This window comes from Aristolochia californica, unplaced genomic scaffold, assembly GCF_029961685.1.
Source record: "Aristolochia californica isolate CCGP_79_NKW_82.1479 unplaced genomic scaffold, dmAriCali1.0.hap1 SCAF_9, whole genome shotgun sequence".
NCBI classification, from domain to species: Eukaryota; Viridiplantae; Streptophyta; class Magnoliopsida; order Piperales; family Aristolochiaceae; genus Aristolochia; species Aristolochia californica.
Window position 1 is genome coordinate 34406008 of NW_027182290.1, and position 20834 is coordinate 34426841.

A 20834-nucleotide genomic window follows, 5' to 3' on the forward strand; every position below is an offset into this window, starting at 1 on the left:
GAACAGATAGTACATTATTATCATTTAACCTAGTAGTTACTTTGGACTCAAGTTATTTTGCCTAGGACAATAGATTGCATCTAAGCGATGCAATGGTTACTTTGTAGCCAACCTAAGCTAGACATCTACTACCAAGTTAGAACTAGTCAACTGGCAGAAGCCAAGAGGATAGGGATATTTAAAGAAGTCAACTACATTTGATCTATGTCTAGCACTGGAACAAAGGGCTTTAAATGCAGTTGACCACTGTAGGCAATATAGATGTAAAACAATATTGTATTAAGTGGAACCAATGTACTATATTATCTATTGCTAGTATACTATGTTGTGACTTATCCTAATACTATGTTATTGACTACTCATGACACTCACTAGTTTGCATTTTCACTTCAATATTATGTTTATAGGGTAATAAAATAGTGGTTATGAAAAATAAACCTTGTATAAAATTTTGTTGGTAGTCAAATGACATCATTGTAACTGTATCAAGCATTAATTAATTCATTGGTTATAAACTATGTTGTCAACTACCCTAATACTATGTTTTTAACTAATGACAGTATATTGTCTGTATGTTTCTCTGGTAGATTATGTTTTTATACTACAAAATAATGTGTTATTATATGGAGATTAATAACTTTGTACTAGATTATTATTTATAACATTTTTGTCAGTGAATAAATGACACAATTAATATTGTATTGAACAGTTAATATATACTAATTACCTATTAGAAATATATTATATTATCAACTATTTTTATACTATGTTATTAACTATCCATTATACCAAACTTGCTAGTTTGTTTAACAAGATAACAACTGAGGGCATTGTTACAGTCCACTACTTTCAAACACTTTCTTAGTTTATGCAATAGAATAGGCCTCACCCAGAAAAAAAAAGAGGCAGGCACTAAAACCCATCACCTGAAGGCATGGGCACAAGAGAACCTCTAAAGCTTGTCGGCAAAAGAGACACGCAAACGTAGATGAAGAAGAAAACAAGGAAGAAAGAATAAGAAAGAGAGGGTCAAAATAACTTGATTTTATTGAATTAAAATACATGCCATGTGAAGTTGAAATATCGCAAGAATGAACTTCTTTAGAAAGAGCAGAAATTTCTCAGTTCATTAGTCGACCAGATTAGGGCACAATTCTCCTCCAACTGGTTCAACTACAGCTTACAAGATCAAAAATACAATATTACCCTGTTAATTATAAAGTAGAATAAGTCACTTTAAATGAAGTGACATTTTCCAAAAAACATAGTAAAAAGAATAAATTCTTGGAAAAATTACAAGCATGCCGCCCAAATTTTATACACCTCTATAGAATGAATGCACAACAGACTGATCCCAGGTGAGTTTTATGTACTACACCATCATTATCTGTGCCAATCGATCATTTTGTCCAGCTCAGTCACGAGGATGATGCCAAGATGATAGTTCATGCGTGCAAAATACTCGTCCTTCATTCATCATCCAACAATGACACCACAGGTATTCCCTTTGAGGAGAAGCTCGAACAGACAACCTGCAGCTCTTTCCCTACTTCAAAGTTCTTTCTCCCATTTACCTGTAGAGCAGAATAAAATAAACAGGAAGGAAATGTAAAATCTTTACTTGAAGTCTAACATGTTGTACTGACACAGAATATCAAAGCTGCATAACTCAAAACGGTTGCTCTCATAAAACTAGACAAGAATTATCATAGAAGATATAGAAGCCAAATTTGCTGAATTTCTCAAAGCCAGTAAGCAACTATTGAGTAAGAATACAAACAATACAGAAAACTGCAAACTAATATCTCAGTTCAAATATACCTCAAAACGATACATGCCAAGAACTCTTCCACCCAACTGAAGTACAAGCCCACGTGCACGAATTTGGTGAACTTTGGCTGTGAATTTGTCTCCAATCTTCAGAGAATTTGGACTAACTGAACCACTGAGTTTACTTCTGTCAGCTGAAGTTTCATTCTCATCAACTGTAATAATTATCTTATCTTTTTCTTTCTGATTCTTTGTAGATGTTGAACTTGAAACTCTTTTTCGTACAGGGGCACCAACACTGGAGTTCAGAGAATTCACTGCAGATGACTTCCTTTTATAATCCAATCCTGTAGATGTCTGCAGCTTTGAGGAAGCAGAAGACTTCACACTACCCACATTTTTTGTGGTAGACGTTTGATCCGTTGAACATTCTTGTGCATCGCATTCTGCAGCACTTCGAATTATAATTGAAGGTGGAGAACCAAAAAAAGTGTTTCTATCATCATTGTTTTTTTCAATCAGTACATCTTTGAGATCAGTGTCCTGCTTTTCTGCAGAGACAGCGCTCTCCTCTGTTACAACACAAGCATCTTCTGTTTCTTTTATAGAAGATGGATTCTTTATCTTAATATCATCTGATTGAGGCTGAGGCAAAGTGGCCTTCAGAGATAAGCTAATGTTGCCACGAACATCTTTGTCAATGCACTTTAAAGAAAGCTCTTGTCCTATAGATACTACATCAGACACTCGGAAAACCTGAAATAGGGGAAATGATGAAGGAAAAGAAGTGTCATAGACAACATTTATCCTCGATGAAGATTGGCAATAAAGAGGACCATTTGAGACATGTTCAGCAGAAAACGATCTACACCAAGCTTAAGAATTATCCAAAACAAGTCAAATCACCCGCATGCATGGAAAACAACTATGAGTTTATCATATCATTATGTAGCAAAGCCATAGCATAGACGAGCAGGTTGAGGAAGTAGAGAGAACTAATACCAAAGTACTCAAGTTAAAGCTAGAGAAGAATTAAACTAAACAGAGAAATAGCATGAATTTGTCAAGATAGCAACTACAGTGGTACTTGCCTTCTCATGTGACAACTCAGAGATATGCAGAAGGCCTTGCTGACCACCATTAAATTCCACAAAAGCTCCAAACTCTTTCACTGTAGTTACAACGCCTTTATAAATCCCACCAACTTCAATCTCTCGCCCAGTGAGAAAATAAACCTTTATCAAAAACATTTGATTAGCAATTGATGGGTGTTAAAAAACTTATTTCTCCTTCAAACCATTCTATTTTATCATTCTCATCACAAATGATGCAGATTGCACCAATGTCATGTAGAAGTCCCTTTAGGAGCATCACTTTATGCAACTTGTAGTCACCCACTGGACACACCCATCTGAAAAATATTTATCCAAGATTAGCAGATATACCTTTTGCAGTGCTTTTTCCATACATTCTTGATTCTTGGCAATAGTTGTAACAGTCCCATCACCAATAGAAACTCGAGCACCTAAGATGATTGACAAGATAATGGTCACAAAGGTCAGCAATGAAAATAATATTGAATTAGTGTCTGCTGGGAAAGCTGAAATAAACCTTAGCTTCTCCAGAAAAAGAAACTGTTGAAGTTTAAGGGTATTTGAGTCATTATACGAGTATTTGAGTCATCAAAGCTGATTAAGGTTGTCTGTCTTTATGATGGATCTATATGAGAAAGGTGTAATTTTTCCTCTTTTCAAAAGTTGCTGTACACGTCAAGTCATGGGGGTATATTGGCCATTATATAATTTCTCACTTAAGTAATATTACCATAAGAGGTTAGAGATCAGCTTTTGACCCCTATCTCCAATGGCTCTCTTCTTCTTCTCTTCTTTTTTTCTCTTTCTTCAATCGATTTTACATGGTACCAGAGCATCACAATCCATAGAAGAGGAGTTTCAGATTGCTGTCCTCTCATTTCTTCTTTGCTTAGACCTTGAAGGTTAGTGTTTCCTTCTTCCTTATATTTGTGTCATAATCTAAAGGTCAATGACTCATGCTGCTTCATAAAGCAGTTATTTGCATATCTATCCCTTCCAGTGTTTGATGAAGTATTGAACTGAGGTCTACCAGACCTGTACTTATGTCACATTTCTTGGTGCACAGGTGCGCTGGCCCAAACGAGTTTATGTGCTGAAATGGCAAAGCCCTATTGAGAACTGAAATTGCTTTCTCTACAAATCCCAGCTGTGTATGTAAACCATAGGGCCACATCTGTACCTGCCTAGTGCAAGTTGAAGGATGATGGTTGTGGGATTATTTGATAGTATTATTACTGCTACCCTGATACAGGAGAAGTTATTATGCCTGCTAAGACTTCAGAATCTGCAGAGGCCAAGGATTACATTCAGATTACATCTATTAATCTGAATGGATCTAATTATTTAAATTGGTTTAGAGCTGTCAAAAGGTTCTTGATTGCAAAGAAGAAAGTGAATTATATTCATCAATCTCCCTCATCATATGACTCTGGATTGGGAGGCAAAAGATCATCCAGTTCAGACTTGGATATTGACTTGTATGCAACACCATGTAATTGATCAGGTCATGAGTTGTAATACTACCAAGAACAAGTGGAAAAACCTTGAGTCAATCTTTGCCCAAGAAAGTAATATCTCCCAAGACTAATTATATGTAAAATTTATCAGCATGAGCAGAGGGGAAAAAACGGTCCCAAAGTATTTACAAGATGCGAGAAGCGTTACAAAAAAATTGCAGTTTTTCATCCCTTCACTATAAATCCTAAAAAGCTTAGGGAGAAGGAAGGCTAGATTCAAGTTGCTTGACTTTTAGATGGTTCGGGACCATATTATGATGCTTTGCATACACAGTTGTTGCAGATGATGATGCTCCTACACTTGAAAAGCATATAACAAAGTTATTAGATCTAAGTACAGTTATGTCCAAGAGAAATCAAGAAACTAAAAGTTCAGATGCTGCTGCTGTTAATTTGTTCCTCCACTCCCACTCATTCTTTTCAAGGACGAGAGGGAGGTAGATGATGTGGTCATGATAGTCATGGCCATGGAGAAAGGAAGTGGGTACATTGTAGAAGGTCCAATCACAGTTCAAATATGTGTTGGAATAAGTTTGGCAAGCAAGCGTGAACCAACTCAAGTGTCCCTGAAGGAGTTGATATGTGTAGAAGTAAGCAGCAGTCCTCTGGTAACCCACAAGATGAAATTCAAAAGTTGCTTCAACACTTAGGACAGGTTACCACCACTCCTATGTCTATTCCTCCTCTAGCCAGTACATCTTCCTCTACCACTGCAACCTTAACATCAGGTATGTCTTGCATTGCATGTGTGATTTGTGTCTCCATGGGTTATTGATTTTAGGACATCACCCCATTTGTCAGGTATGTCCTTTGTGTTCTCTAATTTATCAACCTCTTCCTCTTATATGTCTGTCAAGTTGGCAGATGAATCACCTTCATCTATTACAGGTGCAGAGGTGGTCCATCCTACTCATTAGCTTTCTTTATCTTCTGTTTTGTATGTCCTAAAGTTTCCAATTAACTTATTATCAGTTAATCAGCACACCAAATCTGTAAATTGTTCTGAAACATTTTTTTCCTTCTAGTTGTGTATTTCAAGATTTAAAGACGAGGAGGATGATTGATTCCAGGCATGAAAGTGAGGGACTTTACTAACTGAATGCAATTCCTCCACATCAATCTATTGTGCTTAAGGCTATTGTCACTTCTTGCTTGTGGCATTTACAATTGGAATATTCATTTCCTTTTTAAGCTTTGTCAATTTCTTCCTTCTCTACTACCTTCAAATTTATCTTTTGAATGTCAGTCAGTTTTGAAACACCACAAAAGTTTTTTTTCCTTCGAGTAATAGTCAGTAGAACTAGTTCATTATGATTTGTGGGACCCATGTCATGTTTCCAATTTGTTTGGCTTCCAATATTTTTAAATTAGGTAGATAATTATAGTCTTGATAGATTGCTATGGAGACCTGCTGCCATTGGGACCTGCTCTGTTGCTTCATCCTATCTCCACCTCTCGGGCTGGTCAAGTAAGTGATAAGCCACACTTCTACGCCAGGGTTTGGAGATTATCTACTCCCACCAAGGTCAGATTTTTTTGTCTAGAGTGCCTTGCATAATAAGATCCTGACAATTGACAATATTCAGAAACAGGGAAATATGGACCCTCCCGTCTCTTGCTTCTTCTGTTGAGCTGCAGATGAGAGTGTTTTACATGTTCTCCTCCACTGCCCCTTTGCTTAGAAAGTTTGGACCCACCTCCTTGATCAGGTTGGCATCCATATTTGTGTCCCTAGTTATCTCCACAGTACTTGTTCTATGATGTATGCCTCACTTACATCCTTGGGGGGTACGGAATGAAAGAAACAACCGGCATTCCCAATGCAAGTTCTCGGATGTTGATGATGTCTCCAACCGCATCTCTTGTCAAATCTCAACCTGGATTCACTCCATAAGGGATTTATCAGCCTTGGTAGCCTTCCTCATGGGAGCAGGAGGACTCAAGCTCAAATGACCCTTCTTGCAGTCTTTCCTTGCAAGAATGGGAGACCCCCCCCCCCCCCACCCCAATTCCCAATGCAAATTCTCAGATATTGATTCCAACTGATTCTCCTATCAGATCTCAACCTAGATTCACTCCCATAAGGAATTTATCAGCCTTGGTAGCCTTCCTCTTCGTGGGAGCAGGAGAATTCTTGCTCAAGTGTCTGGCCCTTCTTGTGGTCGTTCCTTGCAAGAAATGGAGACACCCCCCCCTTAAACAATAAACAACTCAATTTTGGTGGTAGAGCTTTGCGAAATCCTAGTCTTGTTGGGTTTGATGGGGTAATTTAGACAGTTGATGGTACCACCCTGGTCTCCTACTCTGGGCCAATAGATACTTCAGATTCTAACTCCGCAAGGTTCCTCAATCATGGCCCTCCTCCAGGGCCTCACCATTTTACAGGACCACCTCTCTAGCCCCTTGGAAACCAACCCCCCCAACAGCACTGGACCACACTTTTTTTTTTTTTTTTTGCTTTTGGGCTCATGTTTCGAGATCAGCCAACTGTGGCTGATTCTCTTGCTAAAAATGGGGTTTCCTTAGAAACCCTTATTGTAACCAGATTGCTCCTATGATTGTCTTTGTGCTTCCTTATTAATAAAAGCTCATCAGTTTTAAAAATAATTATTATTATAGACGAGGGACTAGGGTATACCTCCTTCCAAGAAGTCTTTTATGTATATGTCAAATTTTTTTATGAAGTAAGAAATCAATTTGTTGTTCCATTTGTTTTTTCAGTCAGATAATGGCCTTGAGTTCATGAACCGTCAATTTTCTTCTTTTGGAGGCAATCATGGGATTATTCATCAATCTTCATGTTTGTAAACTCCCTAGCAAAAATGGGGTTGCTGAAAGAAAGGCATCTCTTAATATAGCATATAATCTATTAGTCTAGACAAATGTTCCCAAATATTTTTGGGGTGAGGTCATTTTGACTTCCTACTACTTGATTAACCAAAAGTTGTCTTCGACTTTGGGGGGCAGAGTGCAATACAAGTACTTCGACCGACATGTCCATTGTTTGAAGTACCTCCTCGTGTGTTTGGCTCATTATGTTTTGTTCACTCAGTCGGCTATACTAATGATAAATTATCTTCTTGTAGCATTCAATGTGTATTTCTTGGTTTTCCACGCACTCAAAAAGGGTATAAATTTTATGACCCAAGCACTAGAAAACTTTTATTTCTGTAGATGTGAAATCTGAGGCAAGAATGCCTCTCTTCTCTAAATCCTCAGCCAGGTGTTTTAAATATAATGTAAAAGGGTAATTTGGTCATTTCGCATAATCTGGTTATATCAGGGAGAGTACCATTAACTTCGGGAAGTCTATAATTGTCTATGGTCCAATTTTCACAACTTTTGGACAATTATCTACGGAGATATCAAGTGTACTTGTATGAGGTGTAGAGAGGTCTTTTCCTCTCAACTCACTTAAGTCAATAAAGAGGGACAAGGGCTCATGCTTTTCCTCCAAATCCCTTTCTTCTTCTTCTCTTAATCTCCTCTCACTCTCAACTCTCTTTTCCTCAATATTTTACATGGTATCAGACCAGGTTATGATTGCAAGCCAGTCTCCCCATATACATTTGATCAAAATAAAATTGGTAACATACGTGTCCACGAAAACTCACCTGTTTCGTCTTCAATCCTTTTCTTATGAGGCCATAGACGCCGAAGACCCTCATTACTAACATTAAAAGTAACTGAAAAAAGAATTAGGCATATTTAAAGGGTAGTCGCAGGAAAAAAAGTTTAGATAGAAGTCACACCAAAGTTTAGTGAAGCAAATACTTATTCGTGGTGAATTTCTATCATCTTGTGGACGTGGTGCATTTATCTCTTTTTCCATGTGATCAATAATTTGAAGACGCCCTTTCAGTGCAGGCTCTAAACATTGACAAATAATATTTAGAGGAATTCCAGCAGGTTTTATGTCCAATTGAACTGCTGTAACCCCTCTACGTGTGCCTGCAATTTTGAAGTCCATGTCACCCAAATGATCTTCCAGGCCCTATATATCAGTATACAAGAGATTGTCAAAGCCTATCCGGATGCGATCTCAACCAGTACCAAATCCTACTGTCATGCAAATAACAGAAAAGATTACATACCAATATGTCAGTCAATATGCGGTAATCCTTAATCTCCCCTGTTGATGGATCAACCTCACTAATAAGTCCCACTGAAAGACCAGCAACATGTTCCTTCAACGGAATTCCAGCATCCAGCAAAGCCATACTACCTACAGAAAAAAAGGCTTAGCTTAGGTGGAAATAGAAACATATTATAATGCAATTTGCAAAACATAGGAAGACACAAGAGAAATGAGTAGAAGCCAAAAGTATATGCTACCAGAATTCATTACTGAAATAAATTTATCAAATTCAAAGGACAATATTGAAAATCATTTCCCCAAAATTGTATTGCATAATAAAGCGTCCCACAGTTTTTTTATTTAGTTGGCTAAGCTTTGCCATATGCAATTTGTTAATATATTCACATGATTAATTAAATAAAGCTTTCAAACGCACCTTTTCTATAGACCAGTATAACAGGCAATTATAGGCAGCTAAAGATCAATCTAAGAAACAAATAGACTAACTTTTCTGTGTGACTTCCTTAAATTAAATGAAAACATGATTGATATTTTCCTCGCCGAATAGTTATGTAATGACGAAGGCTAACAAAAGGAAATCAAATGTGAGATACCTGCACAGACAGTTGCCATGGATGTTGAACCATCAGAAGCCATGACTTCAGAATTGATACGAACTGTAAATGGTAAATCATCTTCCGGAGGTAATACAGCAAGTAAAGCTTTCTCGGCAAGAGTGCCTAAAAAGTTGGAAAAAAAAAGAATTACATTTATACTCATAACTCTGTCCATCTTCCTTGAGCCTGATATCATAATCCAAAAGTAATAAAACATGAAGTACAGCCACGGAAAATCTTGTCAAAACGAATGTTAGTTCTATTAGTAACCTAAGCAAAGTATTCCAACTCTACAGCAACAAGCCAACACCATCGAAGGCCCCAATCAGGATACATTAAGCACAATACAAACAAACACTCTTTAACTATATCAAAGTGGGACACATTGACTGACAGAAAGAATTTAAAAAAAAAAAAAAAAACAGGTGTCTGCCTGCTATTGTATCTGAAGTGGTTCTATGAAAGAAGATCATAACAGGTTCTAGAACAGATGCAAACACACCTACTGCAACATTTTTCTGAATTTGGTTTTGGCAACTGCAACTCCCTCTAGTATTTTTATCTCTCACTTGTAATTACTTTCATTGTCCAAAGCAATATTAAGGAGGACACAATGTCAAAATACATCAAAAGGAAAGCCACTAAACCAAGACTATTCTTGGAAACGTCTGACAACCTCAGTGAAGGACACCATCCAGCAAAAGTAGAAAATTTGTGCACATCTCAAATTGTAATTTATAGTATACTTATATGCAGAATGGTATAATGTAAGGGTGTGTAATACTAACCAATTAAATATATCTAATATAAAAACAGTTGCTAAGTTTCTACTTCTGATTTGGTACATTTAAACTTAATAATTACTCCACAACCTGTCTGGGGCACCCCACAAATAAAGATGAAAAATGGAACAGTAATTACCTTGCAATTGTAGCAAGAAAACTGATGGAGGAAACAAAAGAACAAAAATTAACAAAGAAAAACACACCAGCAAAGGTCTCCTGAGTGATGGAAAAACAAATAAATAGTGTGAACCCCAATCCTTAAGGGACAATGGAAGTCCAAATGCAAGCCTCATGTACATAACCATATTATTTTGTGCACTATTGGAAGCTAATATGTGAGAAACAAATAAAACCAAGTTAGAAACTAAAGTACAAACAAACAAATGTTTGTTAAACAGTGATAGCCAACTCACAAAGTGGTCTAACTTACCATGCCCTACTTCACGTCTATTAAGACCAACTCGCTTGCCTACTTCATTTATTGAATAGGGAGGGAAACTATAGTGAAGCATGAAACGCTTCGTTGGAGGTCCAACTAATGAGTCTAAGCGTTGAGCATCTCCAGGTGCCCCAAGGGTGACAGTGCACAGAACCTACAAAAATGCAGTAGTTAAATTAAAAAAAATACAATAAACAATTCCAAAGAATGTTTATGGTCACACACCAACATCCACTTTATGGGAAGATTTAAAAGAGAATTTTAAAATGGTAAATCGGCACCTGTGTATATCCACGTGAAAAAATAGACGACCCATGTAGTCTCGACAAGTAACCAGATTCACATTGCAAAGGTCTAACTTCATCAAGTTGTCTTCCATCAACCCTGAGCCCTTTCTTGATAATTCTTCTACGAACAACCTGACATAAAGATCCATATGAACATACAATTTGAATTGATGCCAGCACTTCTGAGTGAAAAGAGATAACCTATAACCTAATGCATGTTATAGTATCATAGAGCAAAGACAAGTTTGGAGAAGAAAAATCCACCAAACAAACTATACCCACCATGCCCAGCTGTCCCCATGACCAATTATTGCCTTTACAGATGATTAGAGAAAGCAAAGATGAAATCTACCACTCCAAAAGAAAAGACATTTGAAACACGAAAAACCTTGAAGGTCACGCAATTGGTATTCCATTTTCATGAGAAAAAAATAATTAAAGTTACCCATGGCTAGATACACGATGATACATTCTAGTAAGACACAAACATTCAAACATGTATACCAACATATTGCATTTATGTTATCAAAGGATGCTTACCCCTTTCCGAACAGTATCTACAGCCTTCGATAAAACCTTTAAGCTTTCCTCATCACCTTCCTCCTCAAGCACATTCCTAACATCCTGAGCAATTTTATCCAATGCTTCTCCACGCTCAAACTGAAAATATATTTATTTAATGCAAAAAACAAATTTCTGTCATACGTTAGAATAAGAGACCATCAAATCCATGAGAAGAAGTAAATGATGATGAAGACAAAAAGAAATATTGAGCACCTTGCCATACTTTGGATCCGAAAAAACATTTTCAATGGATGATTCAGCCATGCTCCCTATCTTCTCTAGTGTCGCATCAGAAATCATCGACAATTTGTATTGCTTCTTCGATTTACCAGCTTTACTTGCTAGCCTAAGTTGTGGCTCAATAAATTTGCCAGCCTGAATATGAACAATCACGATCCACTTAGTAAAGTATTCAAATGCTCATACAGAAACCAAAACAGTCGATATGCCACCTCAAGATGTGCTAGCCTTAACCCAGCTTCTAGATCCCTTTCTGATATCTCACGAGCTTGTACATCTATCATCAAAGTTTTGTCCTTGGTACAAGCATAAACCAAATTGAGATCGCTCAAGCTAAGCTGCATCACATCACATAAATCAATATATTATCAAATCAAAAGGACAAAAAAATGTTCAAGTGCACCTGTACATGGAAAGTTAGAAGCTAACCATTTTCCTCCAACATTAACAAAGTAAACTACATATTGATAATTATAACTAGAATGCTAGGGCAGTATATAGTTGGCTCCTAGCAACCAATCTCCTAATAACTTACACCAAACTCAGACAAATGAAAAAGGAAAAGCTATTAAGTGATCATATTGTTTCCCACATATAATACTCACAGTGTCTCCATATAAAAAAGAAACCACTTACGTAGTTGATTTTTAGGCCACCTATTCTATAATTTGTCATGTTCTCCACTTCAATAGTGGAGGAATTTCAGGAATTAAATAAATGCCAAATCATAATACATAAACCACTCTAGTAATACGAACATAAAAACTCTCCAAACACATATTAAAGGTAGGATGAAGCACCAATATATATGTTAAGTCACATAATACATTCAACTAAGTTGGAAATACATTAGTTAAGTTAATCCATCACATGTCCTAAAAACCACTTTTCTGAAATACAATATCCTAGTGACACAAGGATGACCCTCGACTCAATAATTGTCTAGTATACTAGACAAATCGACCACAACACTCTTGCACAATCGATATGCACCATTATAGACTGCCAACAATAATTTCCTTTTCTTTTAAGACTTAAATATGCTTTAAAGATGAAAAATGAATGCACAAGTAGCACATGAAATATGTTTAGACAAAAAGGGTATCAACTTTTGGTTCAAGTTATAGCACTCTAAAATACATAAACAACTTCAAAATAATACAAAAGATAAAAATATTTACAAGGCCACAGAAATTGATGATATGAAACAGTAAAAGCAAAAGTTTATTACCTCATCTGTGGTAGGAATGACAACAAACTGCCCATTGATCCTGCCAATACGTATTACACCAATTGGTCCTCTCCAAGGGATATCCGATAACATAAGAGCAGCAGAGGTTGCATTAGCTGCTATGATATCTGGATCTTGCTTCCCATCAGAAGAAAGAACTGTTGCTATTGCCTACATTCAGAGATATATCAAAAATGATGAATATCTTGAAAGATTCTGCAGGACAAGTTAGATTACTGAATTCACTTATACCTGGATTTCATGATAAAACCCAGATGGAAATAATGGGCGAATAGGTCGATCTATGATACGACCACAGATAAGCTCACGCTCCTTTGGAGCACCTTCCCTTCGCATAAATGTGGTTGGAATTAGCCCTTGAGCATATTGTCTTTCTTGATACTCAACCTTATGATGAATGAAATAAATGAGACAGTTCAACTAGGATTATGTAAGGAAGAGAAACTTAAAACATTTAGAATAATAATAATAAAACTAAAGAAACTTTAATAGTTCTAAATGGCATTTCTTGTAAAACCACCATGCAACCACAACAAGAGAAAAGTTGAGACAAGAAGGTCAAGGCTTCTAGAGCTACACAAATCCATGCATTGTAACCTCCAGGGTAGATGACATTTGTAGCAATTTTTACAATAAATAGTTTCCCAGAGTTGTGGCTGACTGAATCAAATTTCATGAGTACAGCAATCTTCTTTGCAGCAAGTAAATCCATGTTACAAGACAAATATAGCAGCTCTGACTTATCGAACAAAAAACACCAAAAGATATAGGTTCAACACAAAGCATGAAGAGCTAAAGAGCATAAGATACATCTTCCCATGCATATTCCACTCAATCCCATGCATATTCCACTCAATGTCAAAAACAATAGAGAAGGTGATCCACCCAATTTACTCCTCTGCAATCAACCCCGAGAATGTTGTTCATACCTAAGACAGTTTTCATATCTACAGTGGTCTATCATGATAAAAAGAAAATATCTTCTATTTTTTTTTTCTATGGTAAGTCCAGATACCCATCTATTCCTACACCCAGGAATAAATGGAAGCTGAGTAATGTGACTATTGCAATAAGCACAATCAGGATCACAAACAAATTGAGCCTCAAAGTGGAGGTACGATGACCTGAAAAGTGTCAAAATAAATGCAAGATCAACATATTTTCCATTTTCTGCAATTGTGAAATGCACTTCTGCATGGCCATACTCCAAATAATCAATAACCAACCTCTGGCTTCAAGACATTTTCCCGGGGACATTTCCATAACAAAGATGCATTGTAAACGACCAGAGAAAACAGCAAAATGAACTCCATAACATATAACTTGTGAATCTCTTATGCCTTCCGACAATGTTAATCACATTGATAAGACTCATACATATAGATATCGAATGAAAGTTTTGGTAACAGATGAAACAACAAGCAGTTTCAATTTCAATACAAGTTGGCAAAAGTAGACAGACGAGAGTTAAGACAAAAGGAATCCTGAAACAGATAATCAGTTTAAGAGACAATATTGATACTCAAAAACAACCCATGTGGACCTATTCTTTTTCCTTGCAGATTATATTACAACTTGTGTCATTGACATCATACACCAACAGTTGCCAAGCAAACAGAGAGAGTGTCTTATAATTTAATAGTTTTTATGCTGACTAAAGTCTTTATCTTCCAGCATTCAAACAGAATATCTTGACAACTTTCTGATCAACTAAAAGGTAAAACCTCATTAGGAAAAGATGATATAGAACATAAATTCCTCAATAAACTAAATAAGTAAGCTCCGGACTCTGTTGACATAGGAACCAATTAGCCAATAGAAAAAACCAACTTCAACTTACAGAGAGTGGCAAGAAATCTCGAACACCGTCTCCCTTTGCCGATGTGACAGTGGAAAGCACCTTTGTATCTTCTATTCCCATGACGACTGCTCCATTTGCAAACCATGCAATCTTCCCTGTCTCAAACTTAAATATACGTGATCCTATCTCAAATTCCTCTGTGAAAGTTTCCAACACATGTGTCCTAGCAACTGGAGTGTCAGGATCAGGCAATGACGACATGAACCCAAGACGACCACTATAGATTGTTCTGAAACTAGGCTTCCACCTCATCAGGAACACGGGAACATTAGATAGAAGCAGATTGCTTCTGCTAATTAATGCTGATATCGCCATTTGATACAAGAAAAAACAGAAGAGGAGCACAAGCCTGAAGAAAGAGAAAGAGAGTGAATGAGAATAGGGTTAGAATGAAGCCGAGCACAAGCTTATGGGGCAATGGTAACTTCATGGTTTCATTTTAAGATTTGAAAAAATAATTATTTTTTCCTCGAGAACAGGTAAATGATCTGAAAGGATTGAACAAGATGATGCAACAGATTTTCTACAATACAAGCACAGAGATCATCCATGAAGGTCTGTTCAATGAAATCAAATAATCTTTCATGACGCAACACAGTACGTCACCAGTACACAAACATGGTATGATTATTTAGTAATTTCACTTTAACATTTCAGTTCTTTCTACAGTAATAGACAACAACAAATGAAGTCTTGATCTTTTTATACCTTGCAATTATACTTACTGCAGAAGAGCCTCTTTTTTACAGGCCGAGAGAGCCTTCACAGCTGAATCCTTAGATTGGGTGTCTCTAAATTTAGATCTCCTTCCATGACCTGTAACTCAACCATGCATAACTGATTGGATGTTACAGGACCCAGTAAAAAAATACGTACGAGAACTTGAGATTGAGGACAAATGATGCATACCAAGTAAAATCCACTCACATTTGAAGTCTAGGAGCTTCCTGAGGCTTTCAATTTCTTCAGGAACTGCAATAATTTATCAACAGGTTCAACAGTTCGTAAAAATCAAGACTGAAAGGTAAAGAAAAAGAGATGTTTTGAGAGAGGAACTGTAACGACATCATCTGATTAAGATGTACATATGTGATGAAGGAATTCAATAATACACATATGAGACTTGCAAGGGCTTGAGAAGCTACCTTAGCATTTCAGAACCTCTTGACATTTCTATGCTTCAAACAAGGCTAAAACAGAGCATATATGTCAATGCTGTCAATAAAAAACAGACAATTACATTTCGTATTGGAGTTTTAGACACTTAAAATATATGAACATCTATTTGGCTCAGAATTTTCTAAAGACTACTCTTTATATTGGTCAGAGGAAATCTCTTTATCTCCATTAGGTTGCATTCCTAACTTCAACTAAAAAATTAGGAATGTTTGTAAAACATTATAAGTTCAGTTAGAATGAAACTCTTTTCTTGCGTGAGCTTCAATTTGAGTGAAATTCTCCTGTGGAAAGGACATTTTCATCTTGATTAGTTTCCTAAAAAATTCTTCCTATACAGAAGAAGTATCTTTTTATACCTTGAAAAGTCATCTATCAATATGATTAAATGTTCATCACCATTTTGAGTAGTCATACTCAAATTACAGAAATCGTGCAAATCCAAACTGCACATTAATAACAATTTCCGTGGCAAGGACAAAAAGAGGCCGCTCATTCGAAAATTAAACTCACAATTTATTCAAATTTCTAGTTCAAATTGGAAACAACGGAAATTTCAACGAAGACTTCTAAAATCTGAGCTTACGATTTTATAAGAGAAAATTGGTTTCCACTCAGCGGTGTCGAAAATACAAGCCTTTCTTGGAAAGGCCAGAAGCAATGTTAAAGACCAAAGGCCAGGAAACTCTAGCCCCGCAGAGTGGCAGATTAAACGCGGTTCGCAGCATTTGAATGCCAGACACAACAACAATCGGCAGTAAACAGCTAAGCATTATCTCACCTTTCTCAGCGCGTCCCTGTTGTCAGCAATGGGGGGAAGAGACATGCGATGAGGAAACCACAAAGCTTTCAGCGACTAGAACTCTTTGTTGTGCAGTTGTCGTATTTCGTGGAATCTAGGCCAGCGGGTCGGCTGTTTGTTTGAGGAAATGATGAACGGCGAGTCGGCTGTTGAAGTAATAAAGATTGAATAGTGAAGAAACGAGAGAAAGTAGGTCTGGTTAGTGTCGGGGAAAATAGGAAGCAGATGGAGAAAAACAACAGATAAAAGACGGAAAAAAAAAAAAAAAAAGATAACGGGGAAAAGATGATTAGACGAACTTACCTATTTCGACGGCAGCGGCAGACGTTGAGGGAGACGGGAGGACTGAACGGCGGGTGAGCTCGACTGTTGCGGGAGTGAAGCGTGCATGTGAGAGAGAAGCAAATTTATTCAGCCTGGCACTTTAGGGTTCAAGAGGGGTTTTAGCGCGCAAAAGATAACGATACCGTACAAACTCGAAACTTCATAAGTGAAAGGATCTAGGAAGCCGCGGCGACCATGTCGGGTCGGGTCGATCGCCTTGAACTCTGTTGATCTGGATTGATGTTATATTTGGCCATGAAAAATAAAGTAATTTTCAAATATGATCATTTTAAATTTTAAACACTGTATCTCTAAATGTAGCCAGTTAGATTTATAAAATTTTCGATACGACAAAATGTTAAATATAACCGATGAAATCCATATATTTAGGGGTAAACAAGTTATTAAAATCCTAAAAATATTAAATTATTAAATTTCAAAAAGATTGTGGCTGTTTTTAGGAGCGATACTCTATAGGAAAAGCATGGGGTGGAAACTCCATTTTTTTTTTAACTAAAGAGGTGTTGACACAAAAAAGGTGAGCGCTTGAAATAAAGGCCTCCCTCTAGGAAGGAAGGAAGAGGACACTACCCCTCCGACACAGCCGGTTTTGTTTTTTTGGTTGGCCCCTTGAGTTGTTTTTATGCATGATGGACGTAATTCTCTCCCACGACAACATGAAAAACGCAAAAGCAAAAGAGACCAAGACCGCAAAAGCAAAAGAGACCAAGACCGCAAGCCTCTCTGTAATAAGTTTTTCGTGGGTGGTATCGAACCGAATTGTGGTATCGAACTGTGGTATCGAACCGAACCGAACCGGTTTGCAGGTGGCTTGAGCTCAGCTAGATTCCAGCTCAATTCGATTCGATTTATCTAGATCACGAACCGAGTTTGATATCCAAATAAGGCTCGTTTGAGTTAGTTAACGAGACGAGCTCGATCGAACCATGGTTCGGTTTGAAAGTTCGTGAGTCGGGAGCGAGTGGGAGTTGTCTTCGATTTCTTCCTCCCCTCGTCTACTGTCACCAATCTTTATCACCGCCAAGCCCCTCCTGTCTGCTACAGTGGTCGCCTCCATCATCGTTGACAGCTGCTCGTCTGCCTTCGCCGCCGCCTCCGTCACAGTCGTCAGCCCCAATGACAATTCCTCGTCAGCACCGCTAGACCCCCTTGCCTCCCATGTCGTCTCAAAGGAAAACCAAATACTAAGTTAGGGGAAAAATATTTTCCCTCATGCATGTGCAAAAACATCGTGCAATTTCGCACATGCGATATCACAAGTACCTGAAAAAAAAATATTTCTTGAACTACGATTGTCTCTTCCTCGTGGCTCTTGAAGAGACTCAAATTGTTTGAGGTACTCTCTTAATGCTAACTTCACTCAAGTTATTCAAAAATAACAGATTTGTAGCATTTCAGAACTGTTGTTGTATGAATCCATGCTCCGAAGAAAAAACGAAAATGGGCATACAATTAAGTCATCCAAAACCATTTTTCTTAAACTTTTTCTCTGTCTCCATGATCTGGTTTTCTAGTCCTTGAATCAAAACGATCTGATTGAGTACAATGGACAAACTAGCATTGTTTTTCAAATGAATATTTTTGTGTTTGATTATTGAATAAAGTTTATGCATAATTATGCAACTTTTATGAATAATTTTATTCATAGTATATAGATAATTTTATACAAGGTTAATATATAGAGTTATGTCCAATTCTAAGTAGATGTTATGCCCAATTTTATGTAAAATGTATGTACAATTTTATATACAATTTATTTGACTTGTATTTTATGCAAAGTTTTAAATGTGGGTTGGAGGTCGAACTCAGCTCGAACTCGGTTAAAATTATTGGGCTTAAGCTCGATTACAATTTTAGGCTCAATGCTAGGCTCGGCTCGAGCTCGAGTTCGAAATATTTAAATAAAGCTAGGCTTGAACATAGTCAGGTTTGGGTTCGGCTTGGCTCGATGCCACCCTTGAAAGACTACTTTGAGCCCCCCCCCCCGCACGCCTTGTCAACATGCAATTTTTTTTTTCTTATAAATACTATCATTACATGCTCTGAAGAAAAAAAGAAAATGGGCATGCGATTAAGTCCTCCAAAACAATTTTTCTTAAACTTTTTATTTGTTTCGATGATCTGGTTTTCCAGTCCTCGAATCAGAACGATCTAATTGATTACATATGGACAAAACTAGTGTTGCAATGTTTTTATGTTTGATTATTGAATAAAGTTTATGCATAACTATTCAGCTTTTATGAATAATTTTATGCAGAGTTAATATACAAAGGTTATGTCCAATTTTAAGTAGAAGTCATGCCCAATTTTATGTAAAATGTATGCATAATTTTATGTACAATTTATTTGACATGTATTTTATGCAAAGTTTTAAATGTAGGTTGGAGCTCGAACTCGGCTCGTGCTCGATTACAATTTTAGGTTGGAGGCTAGGCACAACTCGAGCTCGAGTTCGAAATATTTTGATTAGGCATGTTGGGGTTCAGCTCGATTCGATGCCACCCCTGTTTCTTGCCATGTGGAAAGTTAAGAAGGAAGTGCTCCACCCTCCCCTTTACTAAGCTGGATGATGGGTGGACATCCCTTTTCCTATGATATATTTAGAATCTTCAACGTTTTGTAAGGGAGAAGCAAGATTTTTAAAATTATTTAAAATAAATATAATATAAAAAATGCAATTTATGAAGTTTGTACTAAAATTGAGTAATGATGTTATCTTAGTTGTCATTGCATTTTAATTATTAGGTAATGTTAGTAACGATGTTATGTTAATTGTCATTGCATTTGAATAATTAGGTAATGTTAAAAAATGTAGCACTTAATTGATTATATTTAAAAACATGATATATAAGAGGGCCATGTTTGAAGATTACCCAAAAACTATATGCTCAAGACCTTTTATGGGTATTATATAATGTATAATGTATGTATTATATACAAGACAAACTTATAAATATGTCCATTACATTTCCTGCTCCATTAAGTCCATGTTTTTGAATATGTCTAAGACCTTTTAAACTATTATAGCAAACTACTAGCTCTCTTCTATAGTGATCTACTTTCAAAATGTTTGTTCTTAGAAACTTCTTTTCTTTTTAGAGTGAGCATAGGTTGGGTTAAACAGGGAATACGAACCAATTAGAAATAATTTCGATATTGATGGAACTTCGGGCGGATATGGTGTAGGGATATGTTTTCCCATCCCTACCCTAAACACTTGTTCCATTCATCAAATTACTCTTCTCTCTTCAAATCTTAGATTTGGTTTACTATGCTCCCAAGTGAGTTTATTTTTATTTTATTTTGTTAGGAGTCAACAATTCAAATGCAAAAAGTTGTCAAATCATGAAGACTCACTAAAGCTATCAAACCTATATTTTGAAGTTCAAGCATTAAATATTTTTTTTTTTTGTTTCCCATGATGATTTGTAAATTTATGAATACGATTAGGATAGTGATAAGTTGTCTTGCCTATTAATGGCCTCTAGTCTCCCTTGTCATCTGTGAGTCCTCTTTATCTGTTTTTTTAATTCTTATAATTCTTTTGCTATTTTCTCCTTCTCTTCCCCGTTTTTGGTTGATACTCTTCCCCTATAGCTTCGTTTTGTTGATTTTTGTAACCACCATGTTGAAAAATCCTATTTCATATGAAAATAGTGACCTGGGTGATATCAATGTGACCTCAATTTTAAAAATATAAAAAAGGGCACATCTTTTGGCAACAAGGGAAAACATATCATTGTCTTAGAATTATGGAAAAAAGGAGTCTAGACCCAAAGTCATATAAGCTTAGACTCACCCAATTTTTTTTATTTTTTTAACATCAAAATTGAATTGAATGACTTCAAAACTGAATTATTCTTATTATATATTTATCTATTATCCTATGCATCCATGTTTATGTTATTTTGATATTTTTTATCTTTATTATTTTGTAGTGATAAAAGTGAAATAATGACATCAATATAAATATATATATATATATATACTAAATGACATTCTTATAC

At 36.5% G+C, this 20834-nt stretch overlaps 1 protein-coding gene across 3 annotated transcripts; it reads right to left on the minus strand.

The window, feature by feature from the left end:
- Positions 1–1034: 1034 nt before the first annotated feature.
- LOC137941832 (polyribonucleotide nucleotidyltransferase 2, mitochondrial) lies at positions 1035–16866 on the minus strand. Of its 3 annotated transcripts, none has more exons than XM_068787425.1 (21): positions 16786–16866; positions 16462–16628; positions 15650–15719; positions 15432–15476; positions 15213–15320; positions 14484–14853; positions 12875–13030; positions 12623–12793; positions 11604–11729; positions 11365–11526; positions 11128–11247; positions 10582–10719; positions 10292–10454; positions 9074–9199; positions 8476–8606; positions 8156–8375; positions 7996–8067; positions 3216–3295; positions 2862–3005; positions 1822–2526; positions 1035–1574 (listed from the first exon to the last, which is right to left on the minus strand). In XM_068787425.1, exons 6-21 carry the CDS (start codon positions 14817–14819, stop codon positions 1470–1472), a joined length of 2955 nt encoding a protein of 984 aa, XP_068643526.1. In that variant the 5' UTR covers positions 14820–14853; positions 15213–15320; positions 15432–15476; positions 15650–15719; positions 16462–16628; positions 16786–16866; the 3' UTR covers positions 1035–1469. The 3 variants fall into 3 exon arrangements, with proteins under 3 accessions (XP_068643526.1, XP_068643525.1, XP_068643527.1); XM_068787424.1 differs by having other exon boundaries at positions 15414–15476; XM_068787426.1 differs by lacking the exon at positions 15650–15719.
- Positions 16867–20834: the final 3968 nt, after the last annotated feature.